This window comes from Pogona vitticeps, chromosome 4 (assembly GCF_051106095.1).
Source record: "Pogona vitticeps strain Pit_001003342236 chromosome 4, PviZW2.1, whole genome shotgun sequence".
Classification (NCBI taxonomy): Eukaryota; Metazoa; Chordata; class Lepidosauria; order Squamata; family Agamidae; genus Pogona; species Pogona vitticeps.
This window is the reverse complement of record NC_135786.1, coordinates 42558333-42576811: the sequence shown is the minus strand read 5'-3', so window position 1 is coordinate 42576811 and position 18479 is coordinate 42558333. Positions and strand designations below refer to the sequence as shown.

The following is an 18479-nucleotide window of genomic DNA, read 5'->3' as shown; positions in this document are numbered from 1 at the left end:
AGATATACCTTTTCTAAACAGAAGAAGAATTATTGTAGTCCCTGCCATGGATTAACACAGGTTATGTGGGCATACCCACTGGTGATTTGCACTATGCTGTCCCTCTGGAGCTTGGAAACTTACATTTGAAACAGTAAATGTTTCCCATGGTTCATTACAGCGTTTGAAAATTAACCTGTGGTTACTTGTTACAGTTTTTTAGAAGATGTCATTTTGTTCCTTGTTGCAGTGCTTGTTACTCTTCTGTTCTCAAGACACCCCAAGCTCCCACCTTTAAAACTTCTTAGGACTGGTAGGGAAATAAGAAGAAACCTGGAGATTTTGTATTTAAATGCCTCTTTAAAAATTCAGCTGGCTAGATGGCTCAAAGCAAAGCAAAACATGCTGCTTATATACCGTCCCATAGTGCTTCAAGCACTCTCTGGGTGGTTTACAAGTTAATTATGCAGGCTACACATTCCCCCCCCCCCAGCGAGCGAGCTGCGTACTCTTTTTACCGACCCGGGAAGGATAGAAGGCTGTGTCAACCTAGAGCCGGCTACCTGGGATTGAACCCCAGGTTGTGAGCACAGTTTTGGCTGCAGTACAACGGTTTTAACCACTGCGCCATGAGGTTTGGGTATCTAGTTGTGGAGCCTGAGGTTAAGAATTCAATTTCCCTCTGTGCTTCTAGCAAGTAGAGGCAGCTAGTATGGCCTTGGGCAAATTGTCCATCCCCAGGATGCCTGTAGAAGAAGGAATGGTAAACCACTTCTGAGCACCGTCTTCTCTACCTGGAAAACCCCGAAAAGGTTTACCATGTCAAAAATGACTTGACAGCACCTAATTATTATTATTAAAATGTGTTTTTCAAAAAGGCATTTTGAAAGAAACTACAAAATGATAGGCTAGTACATTAACTTTGTTCCCATTTGTCATGTTCTTTCTAAAATACAACTTCATTATAGTTTTGTTATCCAAATAAGTCAAAGTTTTAGGTACAGTAACTCTATAACTATATGTTCAGGAAGTGGGTATAAATTAATGTTAGATTTCACTTGCAGTTCTATTAAGGCTATCTTCTGATTACCTTGTTTAATGTGTTTTAATTTTTGTAAGCCGCCCCGAGTAGACGTTGTCTAGAGGGGCGGGGTAAAAAATGAATGAATGAATAAATAAATAAATAAATAAATTAAAGAAATCTGTTGATAAATTGTTTTTATCAGTAAAGGAATCAATAACATATGCATACATCTAGAAAAAAACTAACAATTGCTTTAATTAGAGGGACACTGTTTTGAGATAATGTGTATTATGCAGCAAGCACCACCTTCGAAGTGACATAATGCTGCTTCAAGGGAGCAGAGTGGGAGTCCCTTTTTGATGGTGATCAACTACCATTTTTATGAACATGGATATTAAAAATCATCTTTTTAAAAATGTGGCCTTAATTAACCAGGAATTACTTAAAAAAAAATCTACTACACCCGCTCATCCAAAGAAGTAGCAACCATAAATTTTTACAGCTGTGCACAAATGGCTTTTTAAAATTCTCCACCCTATTTGTGGGAAGAGACATGGGAAAGGGGAACCTCTTCCCCAGATTTGTCTGGAGGAAGGGGAAATTCTCCATGACTTCCTAAAAGGTGAGACCATTGTAGTGGTTGGCCCCACAGCTTTGTTCTTCTCCCACAAATATTTTTGGTTTTTGCCCTTCTACTGCGAATGGGGCTAAATGTAAATCAAATGGCAGCCTGGCTACTATTTTCCTTCTTGCATAGGACAAGACAGGGAAGGGAAAGGAAGACCATTTGGAAATAATTCAGCAAAATTACCTTTTACTTTTAGGGAAGCAAAGAAAAGCAATTTCTCAGGATTTTAGTCAGAAAACCATCTTCAGAGAAATTTGGGCTCAGCATTTATTGTTTTGGAAGTTTCAGCTGTTTTCTCAGGCCTTCCAAACATTACCTTTTAGAAAGGTCATTGAAAATACATTTTGTCTATGTGGCACATGCTTATAACAAAAGTTTATTCTCTGTAAGCCCTGTGGCAGCTTATGAAGGACAGCCATGTCACATCCAACTCCAAGAGAGAGGGAGGAAAGGGGGGGAAGCTAGTGCTATGCCATAACATTTGCTCCATTTTCCTGCCTCATTTTCAGGGCCATTTAGAATTTCTTTGGGTGATATTATTGAGCTTGACTGTAATAATGCAAGGTGGCTAAGAATGCTGCATTTATTTTCTTTCTCTGACACATCTCGAAAACACTTCGCAGTTTGTCAGGCTGCCCACACTTCCTGATCTTGAAAAGACCCACTGAAAGAGTTACCCTATGACATCTTCTCCTGGGAGTTAGCTGATGTGTACCAAGCTGGGTGAGGTTCAGCTGACTACCACAGAAACAAGTGCAAAGTGAAAGACAATAGGTGCACACATTTTCCTCAGGCACCTCAAAGACATGAATCCTGAACCACACCTTTTATTGTTCCTTTTATTTAATTATTTTCAAATTGGTTTCATTTTTCTTTTGAATTGATTGAAGGTGGTCAAAATTATCATGAGAGAAATGATCACCATATCAGTATAAATGATTTCCTTAGAATCAGGAACCCTCTGTCTAGTTGAACCCATGTTAGTCAGGTATAAAAACTGGCGATACTGTACTTTTTTCACCTGGAAAGATGCATCCACCCAGTTTCACAAATGTTAGCTAAACACCATGAGCCAGCTAGGAGCATGAAGCCAGATGGATGACCATCATGCTTAGAAATCTATGGGTACCCAGTCATCCCTCTTCTGGGATGCGCTGAGAAAATGGTGCAAGCACAGACATCACATACAAATTGGAACAGCAATAGTTTGGATACAATTAGAAAATATGGCATGTGAAAAACACGTAATATAAAACAACAATCCTGTGAGAGCTGTCACACTGAGAGAGATGGACCAGCCACAGACAAGACAGCTGAGTGACTGAGTTCAATTTCTTTAAGGGTGCTACGCAGTGAGGGAAATGCAAATAGATCCACTGTGAAGTCATATCTGGGACATGAGATTTTCCTGTGTGAATTCACTTGGAATCAGCAAAGAGAGAGATTTCTGTAGCTGAATACAGAAAGGAAAAACATTACCATCCATGCCAAAGGGATTATATTTACCCATTTTTGTTTATTTATTTGAGGCAGGACAAAGAGAGGGGATATTAAACGAGGTAAGAGAAACATACGTAGCTCTCTTTTTGCCTTCTCCTTCTCCAAGGCTACATAACATATTTTTTTAAAAAAAATGTACAGTGGCTAAAATCCTCTTGTATAAAGTTACACCACATAAACAAACTGATACCATCATACAACAGACTGAATGATCAATTCCAATTTGTTGAAAGCTTCCTATCCACCTTTTCCAGTTTCCAAGGCTCCCTAGAGCCCTCTTTGGTCCAGAGGCAGACTTTGGGAGCCTTCGGATATTTAGAAAGCCTTTAAGAGCTGAAAACTGCCACTGGGATTGGACTGCTGGTGGTAACGTACACTCCCAAAGGTTTTGGGAGAGCAAAATGGAAGTGTTGGGAGCCTTGGAACTTAAAAAGGGGAAGCTTTTAATTAATTTAAATTAAATATTCACTTCATCAGATGATGATACCATCCAGTTTACACAGTGTAACTTTTACACAAGAGGACTTTGGACTCATTTTTCACACTTCAAAAATAGCTCTAAAACAACTCAGGGTATTAAAATTTTTGCCGTTTGTGATGGATAATATGAAATAGTCTGCCTGCAACAATTACATGAATATGTTTCTAATACATCTGGTTGATTTTCTGGACTTTTTTTCCCAGTTTCTCCAGGATAATATTCACTATATTCCCAACAAGTTTCTGAAGATTATTTTCTCATTTTTGCAGTTGTTGTAACATCAAGACAAGAGTTTGTTCTCTTGCTTTGACATAAGAATCCAGTTCTTTGAATGCAGAATGAAAGGGCTGGTTACAGTTAAAAGTAAAGGGCCAAAGATCTTGATCAGATTTTAAGGTTGCAATAGAGTGATCCAAACCATAAACTAGTTTTGGAGGTTGGACACTAGTGGGAAAGCATGTCCTGTTGCAAAGGGTCATTCTGTTACCTATGAAATAAGGGGAACCTTATTCAGAATGAAATGAGAAGCCTGTGGGCCCTCCAGACCCCATCTGCCCTGTGAGCATGGCCAATGACCAGTGACCATGGGAAGTGTAGTCCAATAACATCTGGAGAGACGGAGGTTCCTCAACCCTGGCTGATTCCTAAAAGATTTCTGCTTCTATCTCTAATAATTCTGAAAAGGGGATAAAAATTTGTAGGTGCTGAAGCTTTGCTGGTCACTGCCATTGGCTGAATACAGGGAACCATTCACTGTGACATTTTACCACAATATGCATGCAACCACTTGTCACTAACATCCTGCTAAGTGGTGAGAGTTTTACCACACATCTGTACCAACTGAGGAAACCAGAAAATAATAAAATTCACCTCACCCCTTGGCAGAATATCACAGACAACTTGTTTTTCAAGTGGTTTCTCGCATGTTATGGTAAGCTATCCCTAAGTAAATGATGGAACAAGGTCATTCTACAGTTTACCATTCTCCTATTCTGAAGGGTCAAGAAAACATCCTGTCCATACCATTTGCTGCCAGATCATGGTCCAAGTCTGTGGTGAAGCTTCCATTCCTAATTGAGTCTCTTAGTCTTTTATCTTTTCCACACAAGGCTACACACAATGGAATAAACCCATTAAATCAATGAGTCTGGCACAAGTGTTGAAATAGTTGACACACTCATTCATTGGACCTGCTCTAGTTGGGATTAGCATTGGATCTATGTCTCTTCATACCTGACAATCCCTGAATGAGAAGGTATGAGGCTGGGAGTACCCTAAGGGGTATTCCTCAGAATGTGCCGTCCACCTCCTCAAATTAAGATGCAGTGGGAAGGATGACAATTGTGGAAGAAACCCGGAAAGGAATATGACTAAGTGAGAAAAAAACAGAGAAACCCGGGAAAGAAGGATCTGATAGAAGGAGGCATTTTGGTGGGAGGAAAGAGAGATATAAAAAGAGGAGAGGAGGATAGAGGGGAGCAGTTGGAATCAACAGAGGAAGAGGCATGTTGTTGGGCAATAGAAGAAAAAGATAAACAAGAGAAAGAATGGGTAGAAATAGTTCAAAAGGATCCATGGACAGGAGGATGGGCTGAGTTTAAGAGAAAGAGAAAGAGTGGAAGAGACAAGTATATCGCAAGAGTCGAGCATCCCATGTAAGTGGCAGTACAAAGAGTTTAGTTTGGTGCCTCTGTGTGTTGAAATGGATTTGTTACTGTTTGATGAAAAGACGGTTGAAAGGAAACCTCTGAAGTAAGAGGCTGAGTCAGTTACCAATGTTAATTCTAACAAGTTTTTAAAAATAAAAGAACCTTTAATATTAACGGATGGTGCTCAAGAGTCTTCTGTGGTGGGTAAGATATTGAAGAAAGAAGAGAGAAACTTACCAAGTTACAGAAAGTAACCATGTTTTGTTTTGTTTTGTTTTTGTAGCCAAAGCAGCAAAGGGTCCTGTGGTACATTAAAGAACTAACACTTATATTACAGATGTGGGATGAGGTCTATGAAAGCCAATCTTTTTTAAAAAAAATGTTGGGACAGAATCATCTTTGTCTGTTCTGCTCAAGCAACTATTCTATTCTATTCTATTCTATTCTATTCTGTTCTATTCTGTTCTATTCTATTCTATTCTAATCTAATCTATCTATCTATCTATCTATCTATCTATCTATCTATCTATCTATCTATCTATCTATCTATCTATCTATCTATCTATCTATCTATCTATCTATCTATCTATCTATCTATCGTATAGTCCGCCCAGTTTAGTGAAATTACTACTCAAGGTGGTTTACACAATATAGACACACCATACAACCAACAACAAAAAAGGGGGGGGGAGAGAAAAATAACAACATCCCAATCAGACAGTCATATTAAAAGACAACCATCAGCTGATATCAATACCAAAACACTATACAATTTACAATAAATAAAAAAGTAAATAAATATAATCCAATACAACAAATTTTAAAAAAAAGTTGAATAGCTTCAAATCTGAATTCTGAAATATAACAAATGGGTCACAAATTTAACACTGGATGTTGCCAAAGGCCTCCCTGAACAGTTCAGTCTTCAAATAATGTTCTAAAGGACTGTAGGAATGGGGACTGCCTAATTTCTAATGGAAATTTGTTCCATAAAGAGGATGCCACTGCTAAAAAAAAAAGGCCCATTTCTAGTGATGGTCTTCTTTATTCCCTCAGGACGGGCACCCTCAGGCACCCTGAGAGGCTTGGGTTGAATGGGTAGATATATATATCTGCCCATCTACCCATGGCTATCTACCCATATTTCACTTTATTTTATTTTACTTTTATACTATCCATCTGGCTGCGAGGGCATGATGGGATGTATATTCCCAGGGAGAGGCTTTCTGACAGGTAGTGTGGTCTCAAACCATTTAGGGCTTGATATCAAGATCTTTCATGAGCTGCTGGACTCTTTCCACACTTCTTAAGAAGGTATACTGCACATCCTTGTGGAAGCGTAACCTCCGTTCACTTCAGCTTGGCAATCTCTGACTTGCACAATGGCAGGTTGGAGAATCCATGGAGCACTAAGCCAGTGCAACCTTACACTCTGTAGCATTAAGCAGTATACTATTAGTTCTTAGCATGTCACAAGACCAGACCTGAGAATTTTGAGATGCCCCCTGTCCATACTGGCTGGGGTAGTTGAGAAGCTGCAGTCTAGAAAAAGACCTTCTCCCAGCAATACTCCGGGCTCTTGTTTTTGTTCACAGTTGACACAAGGCTGTTTTTTGGTGCCTTTTCTTCCCCGCTTTTTCTGTGCATTTGGCTGGCTATAGAACAGTTGATGAGCCAGCTTGTGAAAATAATGTGTGTTAGCCAAAACAGCTCTCCTTTGTAGAGGCTGTAGAGAGCAATGTTTATTATCCACCACACCAACCCTAGATGACCTCAACTTCTCACCAGAGTTTAAACCAAATATTTTAAAAAGAGGAAAATAATGGCCCCTTTCTGTATCCACATAGCTTTCATAAGGCTCTAAGCTATCTTCATGACAAATACAAATGATAGCAGATGTTGAGGTAGACAGTGAATTATTGGTCAGGCATATTGCTTTCTTTTTCTTCATTATTATTAAAGGGAGGGCCTTAATTCCTGTCTAGGAACGTGAAACATTTGAACCCTACCTCAGTCTTTCCATTTTCAACTAGAAATGCAACTTCAGAAGTATGTGGCCAAAGCCAGTCCCCAGCCTAAAAAAATGAAAATACTGCTTTCTGTCTGGAGTGAGAGAAGGGATGCTGTCTGATGGATGTGGAAAATTCCACACTTGACTCAACTGTCTGTGTTACTTTAAGATCTGCCGTGATACCTTCAGGGCCCTGTTAAGGGAAACCAAAATATAGAACATTGACTAGTGAAACAATTACAAGTTGCTTATCTGAGAAGAAGTTCATAGAGTGACAAAGAGGGAGGCCCAGAGATGTGTGAATAGGGCATATCTGAGACAGATATCCTATGAATGGTACCTCAGGAGGCAATGAGATCCATTGAACTCAATAGTGTATCATCCTGAGTAATATGCTTTAGGTTGCACTGTAAATCAAACACAAGACTGTCTGTGATAGTAATCATGCTGGTTGTGTTCTTTGAAGGCTCATGTCAATGGCTTTCAACCTTTGAGCTTCCAGATGCTGGTTAAGACACAAGAGCAGGGTTTCTTGGTGACTGCTCTTAATATCTGGAACTTCACTGTTGGAAAGCTAGGTGGGATCCCTTGCTGTTGTGTTTCCACCAGCAGGCAAAGGCCATTTTCTTCAGGTGGACCTTTGCAACTGACTTGCTTGATGTGGAAACAGTTTTAACCTGGTGGAGCTGTTCTTAATTTTACTGCTGTGTTTAAAATCTTTTATTCCTTTATTCTTCTTGTGTTTTGATGGCATTTGTTTTATTTAATTTTATTGTAAGCCACATTTTCTGGGGAAAAGGAGGAATATAAACTGTATGGATGGGTTGGTGGGTGTTTAGTTGGCTACTTTTCACTTCTGCCTTTTTTTCCCCAGTGACATGTATTGTTCTTGTACTCCACATTTGATCCACACAACAATCCTGTAGGGTAGGTCAGGTTAGAGAGAGTAACAGGTGCAGGATAACCAGGCAACATCATGGTTCAATGGGGACTTGAACCCGGCTCTCCCAAATCTCAGTCCTGTAACTAACCACTAAGCCACAGAAGGTCTCTGTTATTATAATGATAACAACTGTCAATACAGTAAAAATAACAGTCATATAGCTTTATCTATGTGCCTGGCAGACTAATTAAACAGTTTAATATTTGAGAGTACTGTGATGTTTGGTAAGTTTCTGGAATCATAGGAGAATATTTCAGCCAACCTTTCTTCCAGATAAGGATCAAACCTTCAGGGTTTCATCATACAGACCCAAACAGAAACAAAGTATTATACAAGACTACATTTTCTAAATCTGCTTTTGGCATTGACTCAGAGGTCTGAAATTTCTTCAGAGCCATCAGCACAGAGACTGCAGAATATAGTTCAGAATGAAACACTAACTGGGTCTAAGGCTCTTCGTTTCCAGCTCCACCTAGCCACTTTCCTTGTTAGCAGTGCTGGGAAATTTTGCTCTTCAAACTTGCCTAAGTCCTAACAACAATAACTCGGCCAAAAGTTGCACACTCTTTTGAGCCGGGGCACTGGCTTAGGATAATTTTGTTAGACACAATGCAGCATCCTGATGGCTCAGCAGTGCCTTGTCCTGTACTCCCCTCCTCCCTTTGCATGTCTGTCTGGGTTTTAGTGGAAGATCAGCATACTGGCAACTCAAATCCAAGTTAGAATAAGTGTCTCTTCCTGATGGGACAAAAAGTTCATGAGGATGCTTAGCTTTAAAAGCCTGCTGGTAGCACCTACATCCAAACCAAGCAAGAATGGTGAGGGCTTGAACAAAGTCAACATCGAATTGAAGGAAAATATATGTACGGTATTTGATTAAAGATCTAAGGTGTGAGTCTTAGAGGAGTAATACTGCTAGTAGCGGTAAAATTCCAATAATGCCAGCATTCCTATTGCTATTTAAACTTTATCTGGAGGTTTTTCAGGAGAAGAAATGACTTTTCTTTACTCTTTTTTTTTCCTCCAGTGGGTCCTGAAAAACAATGTCCGGTCTGCCTGCAGCCTGCAGGACACATTTTGCCCACCTCAAGTTAAAGTGTGGCAAGCCAGTCAAAACATTAAAGGCAGGGAATTGTTGGTGAAAAGTGGGAGCACTGTCATGATGAAAAGTGGGTCAGCTGCATCATACAGCAGATGCAGGGGGATGAGGTGAGGTGATGAAGTGCTAAAGTCGGAAACTGGGCTCCATGAGACATGTCTTTCACCTCCTGACCTAACCTGCCACCATACTGATGCTGAAACAAGTATCAACTCCTGAGGCACTTGGCTTTTTTATGTGGTATAGACTGTGGGAGAATACATGTTATATTTCCCTTTGCTTCCAGCAGCCAAATGTCCTGGGATACACAAGAGCCCCTTGTTCCTACATTTTCTTATAGAATGATGCAACTGTGTGCTCCATCCTGTAGAAGGAAAAAAGACTTCCTAAGGGTTGCTTCCTTAACAAGAACGCCCTGACCATAAGAGCTGTTTGATTATAGAATGGACTCTCCTTCATAGATAGATAGACAGAGATACAGAGATCCACACCACAACACACACATATACATCCAGCAACAGATTGCACAGAAACGGTAAGTGCCCAGGCTATAAAGCAACGCCACTCACAGAACACCTTCACACAAAACCAAACTTTCTCGTCTTCCATCACCATTTGCTCTAATATTCATCTCCTTTGTCCAGAGACTCAGGAAAGAAAGGCAATGTGAAATGTTCATGGGTGCCCTGAGATCTAAAAACCCTACAAGTGAGACTTGGCCTAAGAGCATAAAGCCTACTCACCTTGCTCTCGTTCTCTTTATCTAAGACCAATCCAAGGATTTTCATGGTTTGCCCTTTCAGAGTGATGGAAAGGAAATATTAGACTGGCTAAACAAGAGCTTGCATTCTGCTGGGCTGATTGTTGCTTTAAAAAAAAAATCAAAGTTTGTTTCATAGTATATTTAATTTCTAAAACTGTTTAATTAAAGTAGAATATAAATTATAAGGCATAAATACAGAAATGGGCATTCAGGTGTGAAACAGACCCAAGTTAGAGTTTGTATCAAATGGAGAGAATAGGAAAGTGCTTTTTTCTTGTTGTCTATATTTTCCCCAAGTTTCATTCATCAACAACCATTGGACACCGAGTGAATTGCTAGTGGTGTGATGTTGTTTTTATGGGCATCCTGTCTATTTCTGCAGGTATATTGGAGCCCTAGGGGCAAGAGTGATTTGTGACAACATCCCTGGACTGGTGAACAAGCAGCGCCATCTGTGTCAGAGTTATCCAGACATTATGCAGTCTATTGGAGAGGGAGCAAAGGAGTGGATCCGGGAATGCCAGCACCAGTTCCGTCACCACCGCTGGAACTGCAGCACTTTGGACAGAGACCACACCGTTTTTGGCAGAGTCATGCTCCGAAGTAAGTCTACCGAGCAGCTCGCTTATTGCCTAGCCTTTCTGAGTGTGCCATGGGAATGTTTGCTTGATTGCTATTACTTGGTGGGTGTTGGAATCTGTGTGTCTCTTCTGTCTAACATTGCTTTGAATTTTCAAAAAAGGAAAACTTTTTCAAAACTTTAGTTTCGATACTGAATCTGAAAATATCCCATAAAAGATGTTAAAGTACAAATGGTCAAGGCTGCCCAGAACCCATGTTTTAAGGGTTCTACAACAGCTGCTCTGTTCTTCTAGTTCAGTGGAAATGACTTTACTGGACCATGCCAGCCCAGTGTTCTGCTTCTATCAGTGGGCAACCAGATGCCTTCAGTAAGGTCACCGTCAGATAATGAGTGATGACAACAGGTTTCCTCCTCATTTCCTTTCTCTAGCATCTACTATTCACAGGTATATGTCCTTTAAACATGGAAGTATCATTTCACTATCATAGTTGGTATTTTCTTAATGGTTCAGTCTCAGAAAACCATAAACGTTTTCAAGAAGGAAGAATATTGTCATGTGCACTCTTTTGGATGGAATAAAGGCCAAAGTGGCCACCATAAGGAAGGTTCTTCATCAACTTTGTATGGTAAGACATTGATCAGTGACTTTGCAGTAAAACAGATATGTAGGGTTGCAACTGGCATGGAGCAACAAGGGCTTTGCCCCAGGGCCCCAAAATTGTGAGGCCACTGAAATCTAGCAGCAAATTGATGAGTGTTAGAAAAATAGATGGCAGCCCTGTTAATTTTCCTATCTGTGAATACATACACTTTCTCTTTCAGGAGGATACCACATTTATCTCCTTTTTCACAGGACACTCATTCCCATTCCTCACAGTAAAGTGGCTGGGAGGCAGTGACATTTTGGGTGTCAAAGGGGCTAGTTATGGCTCTTCAGGCAGGTTTGGATGGTTCTGCATGTGTGGATATAAAGCAAAATCAAAACGTATTGCTTATATACTGCCCGATAGCGCTTAAAGCACTATCTGGGTGGTTTACAAGTTAATTATGCAGACTACATAGCTGGGTATTCATTTTGCCAACTTTGGAAGGATGGAAAGCTGAATGAACCTTGAGCCAGCTACCTGGGATTGAACCCCAGGTCCTGAGTACAGTTTTGACTGCAGTACAGCAGTTTAACCACCGCACCATGAGTGGTGCTTACAGCTTAAACCCATCCATAAATCAAGCTATTTATTTAAGATGGAGGGCCGGACTTTTTTGACTAGCCAATACTTATGCTAGCTAGGGATTCTGTTTGAAATAGTGTAGCCCCCGGCCCCAAACATTTTCCAAACATGTTTTTGACCTTCTGATTGTAAAGCCCCAGCTAGGACTGTCCTGTTGATACTGACAATATGAGTGAACCTATGTTATATCTTATGTGGACATTTGGATCCTAGCAGGAAACAGTCCCATATGAAAGTAGATGTTAATGGATTAGCACTCTCTCATGTGCTCATGACACCACTTGCAGTTGTAAAAGTCAGACTCTTAGCAAAGGCTCTGTGTGTGACAGGGACAGACTCACATTTAAAAGGCAAGCCTTTTAAGCTTGGCCCTTGGTCTTTCAAGAAACAGGAGCTTTTGCCCTCACACGAGGAGATCTAATCAGCACAGACAGAGCAAGGCCTAAAATTGCCCTGAACAATGTCTTGGCTTCTCCTGTATACTAAGCAAACAGTAATGGGATATGTCACTGCACTGGGAAGTAACCACTTCAGAAGGGGGGAAGAACACCTCAGGGAGCGTGAGCTTGAAAGTAAACTGAAACAGGATATATAAATATTTGGCTCCGGGAACTGGCGGAGTGTCAGTAGCTGAGGGCAATGTTCGTAGTCACCCTGTATAGTGCAGAAGGCCAAGCTGCAGCCATGAACTTCCCCTCCAAGAGGGTTTGTGGTTGTGCTGTGTAATGCATCACTTTCTCATCACTGGACAGAACCTGAATACACCAAGTACACTGACCATGCCTTGAGTACAGTTTTAGATTTTCTTCAGACATGCACACTATATATTTCTCCCTCTTGTCTTAGAACTTGCATAGAAAAGGAACTTGAGAAATCAGAGAATTATTTTTCATCATAACTCTTATCCTCCTCATGGCTCACAGTGACTGTAGTAACCTTCAAAGGTGGACCTTCCCCCAACACCATCCTTTTCTGGCAAGATACTGCATGTTCACCCATCATAGACAGTATGCCCATATCCAATGACATGTTTCTCTATTTCCTGCACCCATGTGCTTTCTTCTGTCTCCCTCCAGTTTCTATATCTTCACACCGCACACCCATGGTGACTTCCTGGGTACCCATTAATTGAGTGATGCTGTGTCATCGTTGTCATCTGCTGCTGCTAGCCTGGAAGCTTTGTAGCAGTACATATAGGTCAAATAAAACAAGCACAGGAACTGGTCACCTTGCTAACCTACGGTGCCTGAATACCATAACCAAATCAATTTCCTCCCCATTGCCTTCCTCATATTATAAACTTTAGATCACTTTCATGGTTACATGACCTGTTATATTTCTACTAACAACCTTACCAGTTTCTGCATTTTCCCCTCCCATTCGTCTTTATATAAGCATTTTAATTATACTATTAGGACAGAACCCTATATTTAGAGTCATAGCCATGTAATGGCATGGCAGTATATTAGCAAGTCTTGGCGTGCCTTCCATAATCTTAGATTACCCCTCTCCTCCTTGAACTAGCTCGTGTGGTGTCATGCCATTACATGCCATAACACTACCATGACCACATACATAAGAGGCAGCATATGTGGCTGTAAGTATAAATGCAACAGACCATGTGCCTGTTCTTGCTCCTCTATGGCCTAAATAGTTTTGGAAAAGAGATTCGGACTGCAGTGGGCAGTAGAAGTGAATGAGAGCATTAGAGTTTGAAGATGAAGTCCTGCCGATGCATCAAAAAACCATGGTGGCTCAGTCATTGACAACAAAACAGAATGTCTACTGTGTGATGGTTCGTGCTGGATTACTGTGGGAGGGAAATCCAAACCCCAAAAAATGGGTCAAGACAACCCACAGTAGCTTTCTTTGCCATTTTATTATGGGAAGGAAAAAAAATCACCTGCTCACAGGTCTGCACAATCAGAGATGAATCATCCTGATTCAAAACAATATAGAGAAGCATGCAATATAGTACATGCAATATGGTTTCCTTCAGAGTTTCATATCAAATAAGTGAAATGATTCAATTGTTACCAGTAATTTCTTAGTAGGTCAGCCTATATGAAGTAGGGCGACTGGTTTTATCCCATCTGCTTTCATGCACAAAATAATACAGCTAAAAGCAAAAAAAGCAAAGCGTGCTGCTTATATACCGCCCCATAGCACTTCAAGCACTCTCTGGGCAATTTACAAGTTAATTATGCAGGCTACACATTGCCCCCCCCCCGCGAGCTGAGTACTCATTTTTCCGACCTCGGAAGGATAGAAGGCTGAGTCAACCTTGAGCCGGCTACCTGGGATTTGAACCCCAGGTCGTGAGCACAGTTTTAGCTGCAGTACAGCAGTTTAACCACTGCGCCACAAGCTAAGAAATATACAGTTTAATGCTTTGCAATAGCATGTAATAGTTCCACCAGCCATCCGTAAACTGATGAATTAGACCCATAGATAGCAGCCTGCTTTAAATTTGAAGCACAAAGTACTGATATTTGATGACAGAGTGCTTTTGCTTTGGAAATTTGTTTGCTATCAGGTGGCTTGTTAATAAAGCAGTTTTGTCCTAGAATATGTAACAATCCAGGTTGCTTCCCGACCTTGTGTGTGTGTGTGTGCGTGTGCGTGTGTGTGTGTGTGTGTGTGTGTGTGTGTGTGTGTGTGCACGCGCGTGCGTGTGTGCGTGCGTGCGTGTGACTTGTGAGCCACCATAGATCCCTTCACTGGAAGAAATGCAGCTTACAAATGAAACCTGGCAACCAACCAATCAATGGATACAGAGTGAAGTGATTTTTAATTCATATTAAACTTGTGTAGCAAAAAGAGAAACAAAAATGTTGTGTTTCCTTCTCTGACTAACCAGTTTATCTCCATGTGTGCTTCTGTGAATTTCTTGAAGAATCCACAAAAGCTCATACAAACCTAGGAAAGCTTACACTGAAATAAATGTCATAGTCTTAAAGGTGCCACAATACTTTGGTGTGCTTTTTTCTTGTTTGTATTATTTGATGTGTGTTTTTTAAAATAGACTAACATAGTTATCTTTCTGAAAATTGTATGGCCAGACATGATAGGATGCACCATAATTCACAGACAATAATGAGAAGGGGCGGAGGTCAGAAACATAACTTTCTTGAATTACAGATCCTGAACAATCCATCCAACATAGGTGATAGAGAATCCTGGAAATTTTTTAGACTAAAAAATTAATTTCTCACAGCTCTGATTATGTGACATTTTAATGACACGTATGCATTACATACGACACAAAGCTTCATCTCAGATTAAAGAATTCTAGTTGCAGTTATTGGTAACTGATAAAAGCCAAAGAAAATTCAGTAAATAACAAACTATAGGTATTTAGTAGCTTTGGCTTAGAGAAAGGTAGAAACTACCAAACTATTCTTATCTTTGGCTCCTTCTGCTAGGAAAAAAAAACCTACCATTCACTTTACCTCTCTCTGCCTAAGAGTGTATCACTTGCTTTGTGGTAGAACACACCACTCACTTTGAAGCTGCTTTTCGAAAGCTGCTTCTGCCGAATACAACATGGTGTGGTTTTGATTTGCAGCTGCTTTTATGACCATTATAAAAACAGATGCGAACTCAAAGAAGAACTGTAAAATGCCAGGCAGCATCCTGCGTTGTGCAGGGATTTGCCAGGCAATTTACAGCTCCTGGAAAGAGCAGTTCTTATGCAATTGTGAAAGAAAGAAAGAAAGAAAGAAAGAAAGAAAGAAAGAAAGAAAGAAAGAAAGAAAGAAAGAAAGAAAGAAAGAAAGAAAGAAAGAAAGAAAGAAAGAAAGAAAGAAAGAAAGAAAGAAAGAAAGAAAGAAAGAAAGAAAGAAAGAAAGAAAGAAAGAAAGAAAGAAAGAAAGAAAGAAAGAAAGAAAGAAAGAAAGAAAGAAAGAAAGAAAGAAAGAAAGTCATCATCTCAATGGGATGAGTTGAGGTATCAAGCTGTTAAGGCTCAGGAAGTATAAACTAAAAGGTGTGAGATCAAAAAAATGCTTTCCATTTATGTAATCCAACAAGGAACAGTCGCAAGATGCTGCCAGATGCCTCAAGCTTGACTCATTGTGAATAAAGATGTAGACAAAATAACAACCACCTATGTCCATATCACTTGTTTGCACCAGGTAAAAATAAGCATAAAATAACAGTGAAATAGCTTTTATTCAGCTGACTGAAGAAAAGTCTCTGTATCTTGGGCTTTCAAGACATTCTTCTCCAAGAGAGTACGTGGAGTGTATTTTTTGGGTATTCTCTTCAGTTGCACCTTCAATGTCACCTGACTTTTTGCCTGGGTTTATCCAATTCCATCTCCTATTCATAAGCAGAAAATAACCTTGGGATCCAGGATAGGCCTTAACAAGCCACTTTCTTAGCTATATCTGATTCTAAGGAAGTGGATTGTAATCTGCAAAAGTTTATGCAAAAAATAAATCTGTCAGTGGTGCCACAAAATGAGGTTGATGATGGCGGTGATGAGATAGGCTAACCTGGTTTCTCTGCAAAAATGAATGTATTCACTTGCTTTGGATACCTGTGCATGGATTCCTCAACAAAGTTAAATGATTCCAATCATGATTGGCCATATTTTCCCCCAGCACCTCAGTACAGTAGTGAATGTATTTTGTTAGCCCTATTAGGATTGGAGTGTTAACTTGAGCATATCTTCTTGTTATTTTTGCTATTATGTATTGGTAAATATGCCAGGAAGCCAAGGAACTCTTGTGTAGGTGATGGATGACCAATCTCTTGTATTACATCAGTCACAGAGCCCTTTTGCTGCCTGAGACAGAGCAGATGTCCTCTTCAAAGTAACCAAGAACAGCCAATTTATTCTGGTAGCTGAGGCAGAATGGGCCATCTCCATTCTTGGCAATAGAGATACTAAGAAAATAAACTATTATATGCTGTCTTTCCATATACAGTACCCCAAACCTACCACTCTTGAATTATTTTATTTTTTTTTCTTTTCCCTACCCCCAGTTCTTTGGGAATTTTCTTCCTCTTTGGGAGTTTTTTCATGGGGAGTCATTTCCTTTCCTCCCCTTTCATGTATTATTTTTGCTGCCTGTTGCTCACACACACACAAAAGGAAGAGAGGCCATTAAGTGGTAGGGGAGAGGGAAATCTCCCCATATTTCAGCACCTTTATATGGGGGGGTTGCTTTGGTTTTTATTTTTCATTTTATTGATCTGCTTTGTCTGTTTTTGCTTTATTTGCTTTCATACTTTTCTTGGTTTTGGCGAGAGAGGGCTGTGTTGTTGTTGTTTTAATTCTGCTATTATTTTCCTGTGTTGGGGGGGGGATTTATGCCGATTGCCTTTATACACTATAATAATGTATCTGCCATGGCTACGGTGTTAGTCTTTGAGATGCTAGAAGACTCTTTGCTATGTCTTATTTCCTTGCATTAATTTTTTTTAAAAAAATAACACACATGTAATTGTTCTCTGCAGCAAAAGATAGAGAAGTTCTATACAGTAAGCAAAAACAAGACCTGGAGCTGATAGTGGCTCTGATCATCAGCTTCTCATAGCAAAATTCAAGCTTAAACTGAAGAAAGTAGGAAAAACCACTGGGCTAGTCAAGTATAATCTAAACCAAATCCCTTATGAATACACAGTGGAAGTGAAGAACAGATTTAAGGAACTTGATTTGGTGGACAGAGTGCCTGAAGAACTTTGGATAGAGGCTCGTAACATTGTACAGGAGGCAGTGACAAAAACCATCCCAAAGAAAAGGATATGCAAGAAAGCAAAGTGGGTGTCCAATGAGGTCTTACAAATAGCAGAGAAGAGAAGGGAAATAAAATGCAAGGGAGACAGGGAAATTTACAGAAAATTGAATGCAGATTTCCAAGGAATAGCAAGGAGAGACAAGAGGGCCTTCTTAAATGAACAGAGCAAAGATATAGAGGAAAATAATAGAAATGGAAAAACCAGAGATCTGTTTAAAAATGGAGATATTAAAGGAACATTTTGTGCAAAGATGGACATGATAAAAGACAAAAATGGTAGGGACCTCACAGAAGCAGAAGACATCAAGAAGAGGTGGCGAGAATACACAGAGGAATTATACCAGAAAGATCTGGAAGACAGAGGGCCTGGTGTGCTCTGGTCCATGGGGTCATGAAGAGTTGGACACGACTTAACGACTAAACAACAACAATTGCTCTATGGACGTACAACTGTTTGACAGGTCAAATGTCATACCCTGTTCTGTACACAACATGATTCCAAGAACTCCATAATCTTTATGGCTTGGACCCCATCTACCCTGGATAAGCATTTATAGGAAGTGAATGCTTTTATTTTAATTGTGTGAATTTGTACTCTTTGTAAATGGCTAAAAATGTAGGGATATGTAAAGACAAAACTTTGAAAGAGGTCTGTGATTAGGGTGGGGAAAGAGAAGGACAAGGAGTCCAAAATTGTAAACTAGATTCAAATGCTATGGAACGTTATTTTATTTGCTGTAACAAAGAAATGGGAAAGGTTGGAATCCAGATAGTATATTTGCTTATAAGGGAATGGAGAGCCTTTCATGATGTGGCAGAAGAAAATTCTAGTACAGGCTGTAC

The 18479-nt window shown here is 40.0% G+C and overlaps 1 protein-coding gene across 1 annotated transcript in view; it reads left to right on the top strand.

Moving 5' to 3' along the window:
- WNT2B (Wnt family member 2B) overlaps positions 1 to 18479 on the top strand; it is a 50872-nt gene that overhangs the window by 27051 nt on the left and 5342 nt on the right. The window contains exon 2 of the mRNA XM_020780613.3: positions 10460 to 10680. Coding sequence (XP_020636272.3) covers positions 10460 to 10680 — 221 coding nt within the window. The remainder of the gene's footprint in view (positions 1 to 10459; positions 10681 to 18479) is intronic.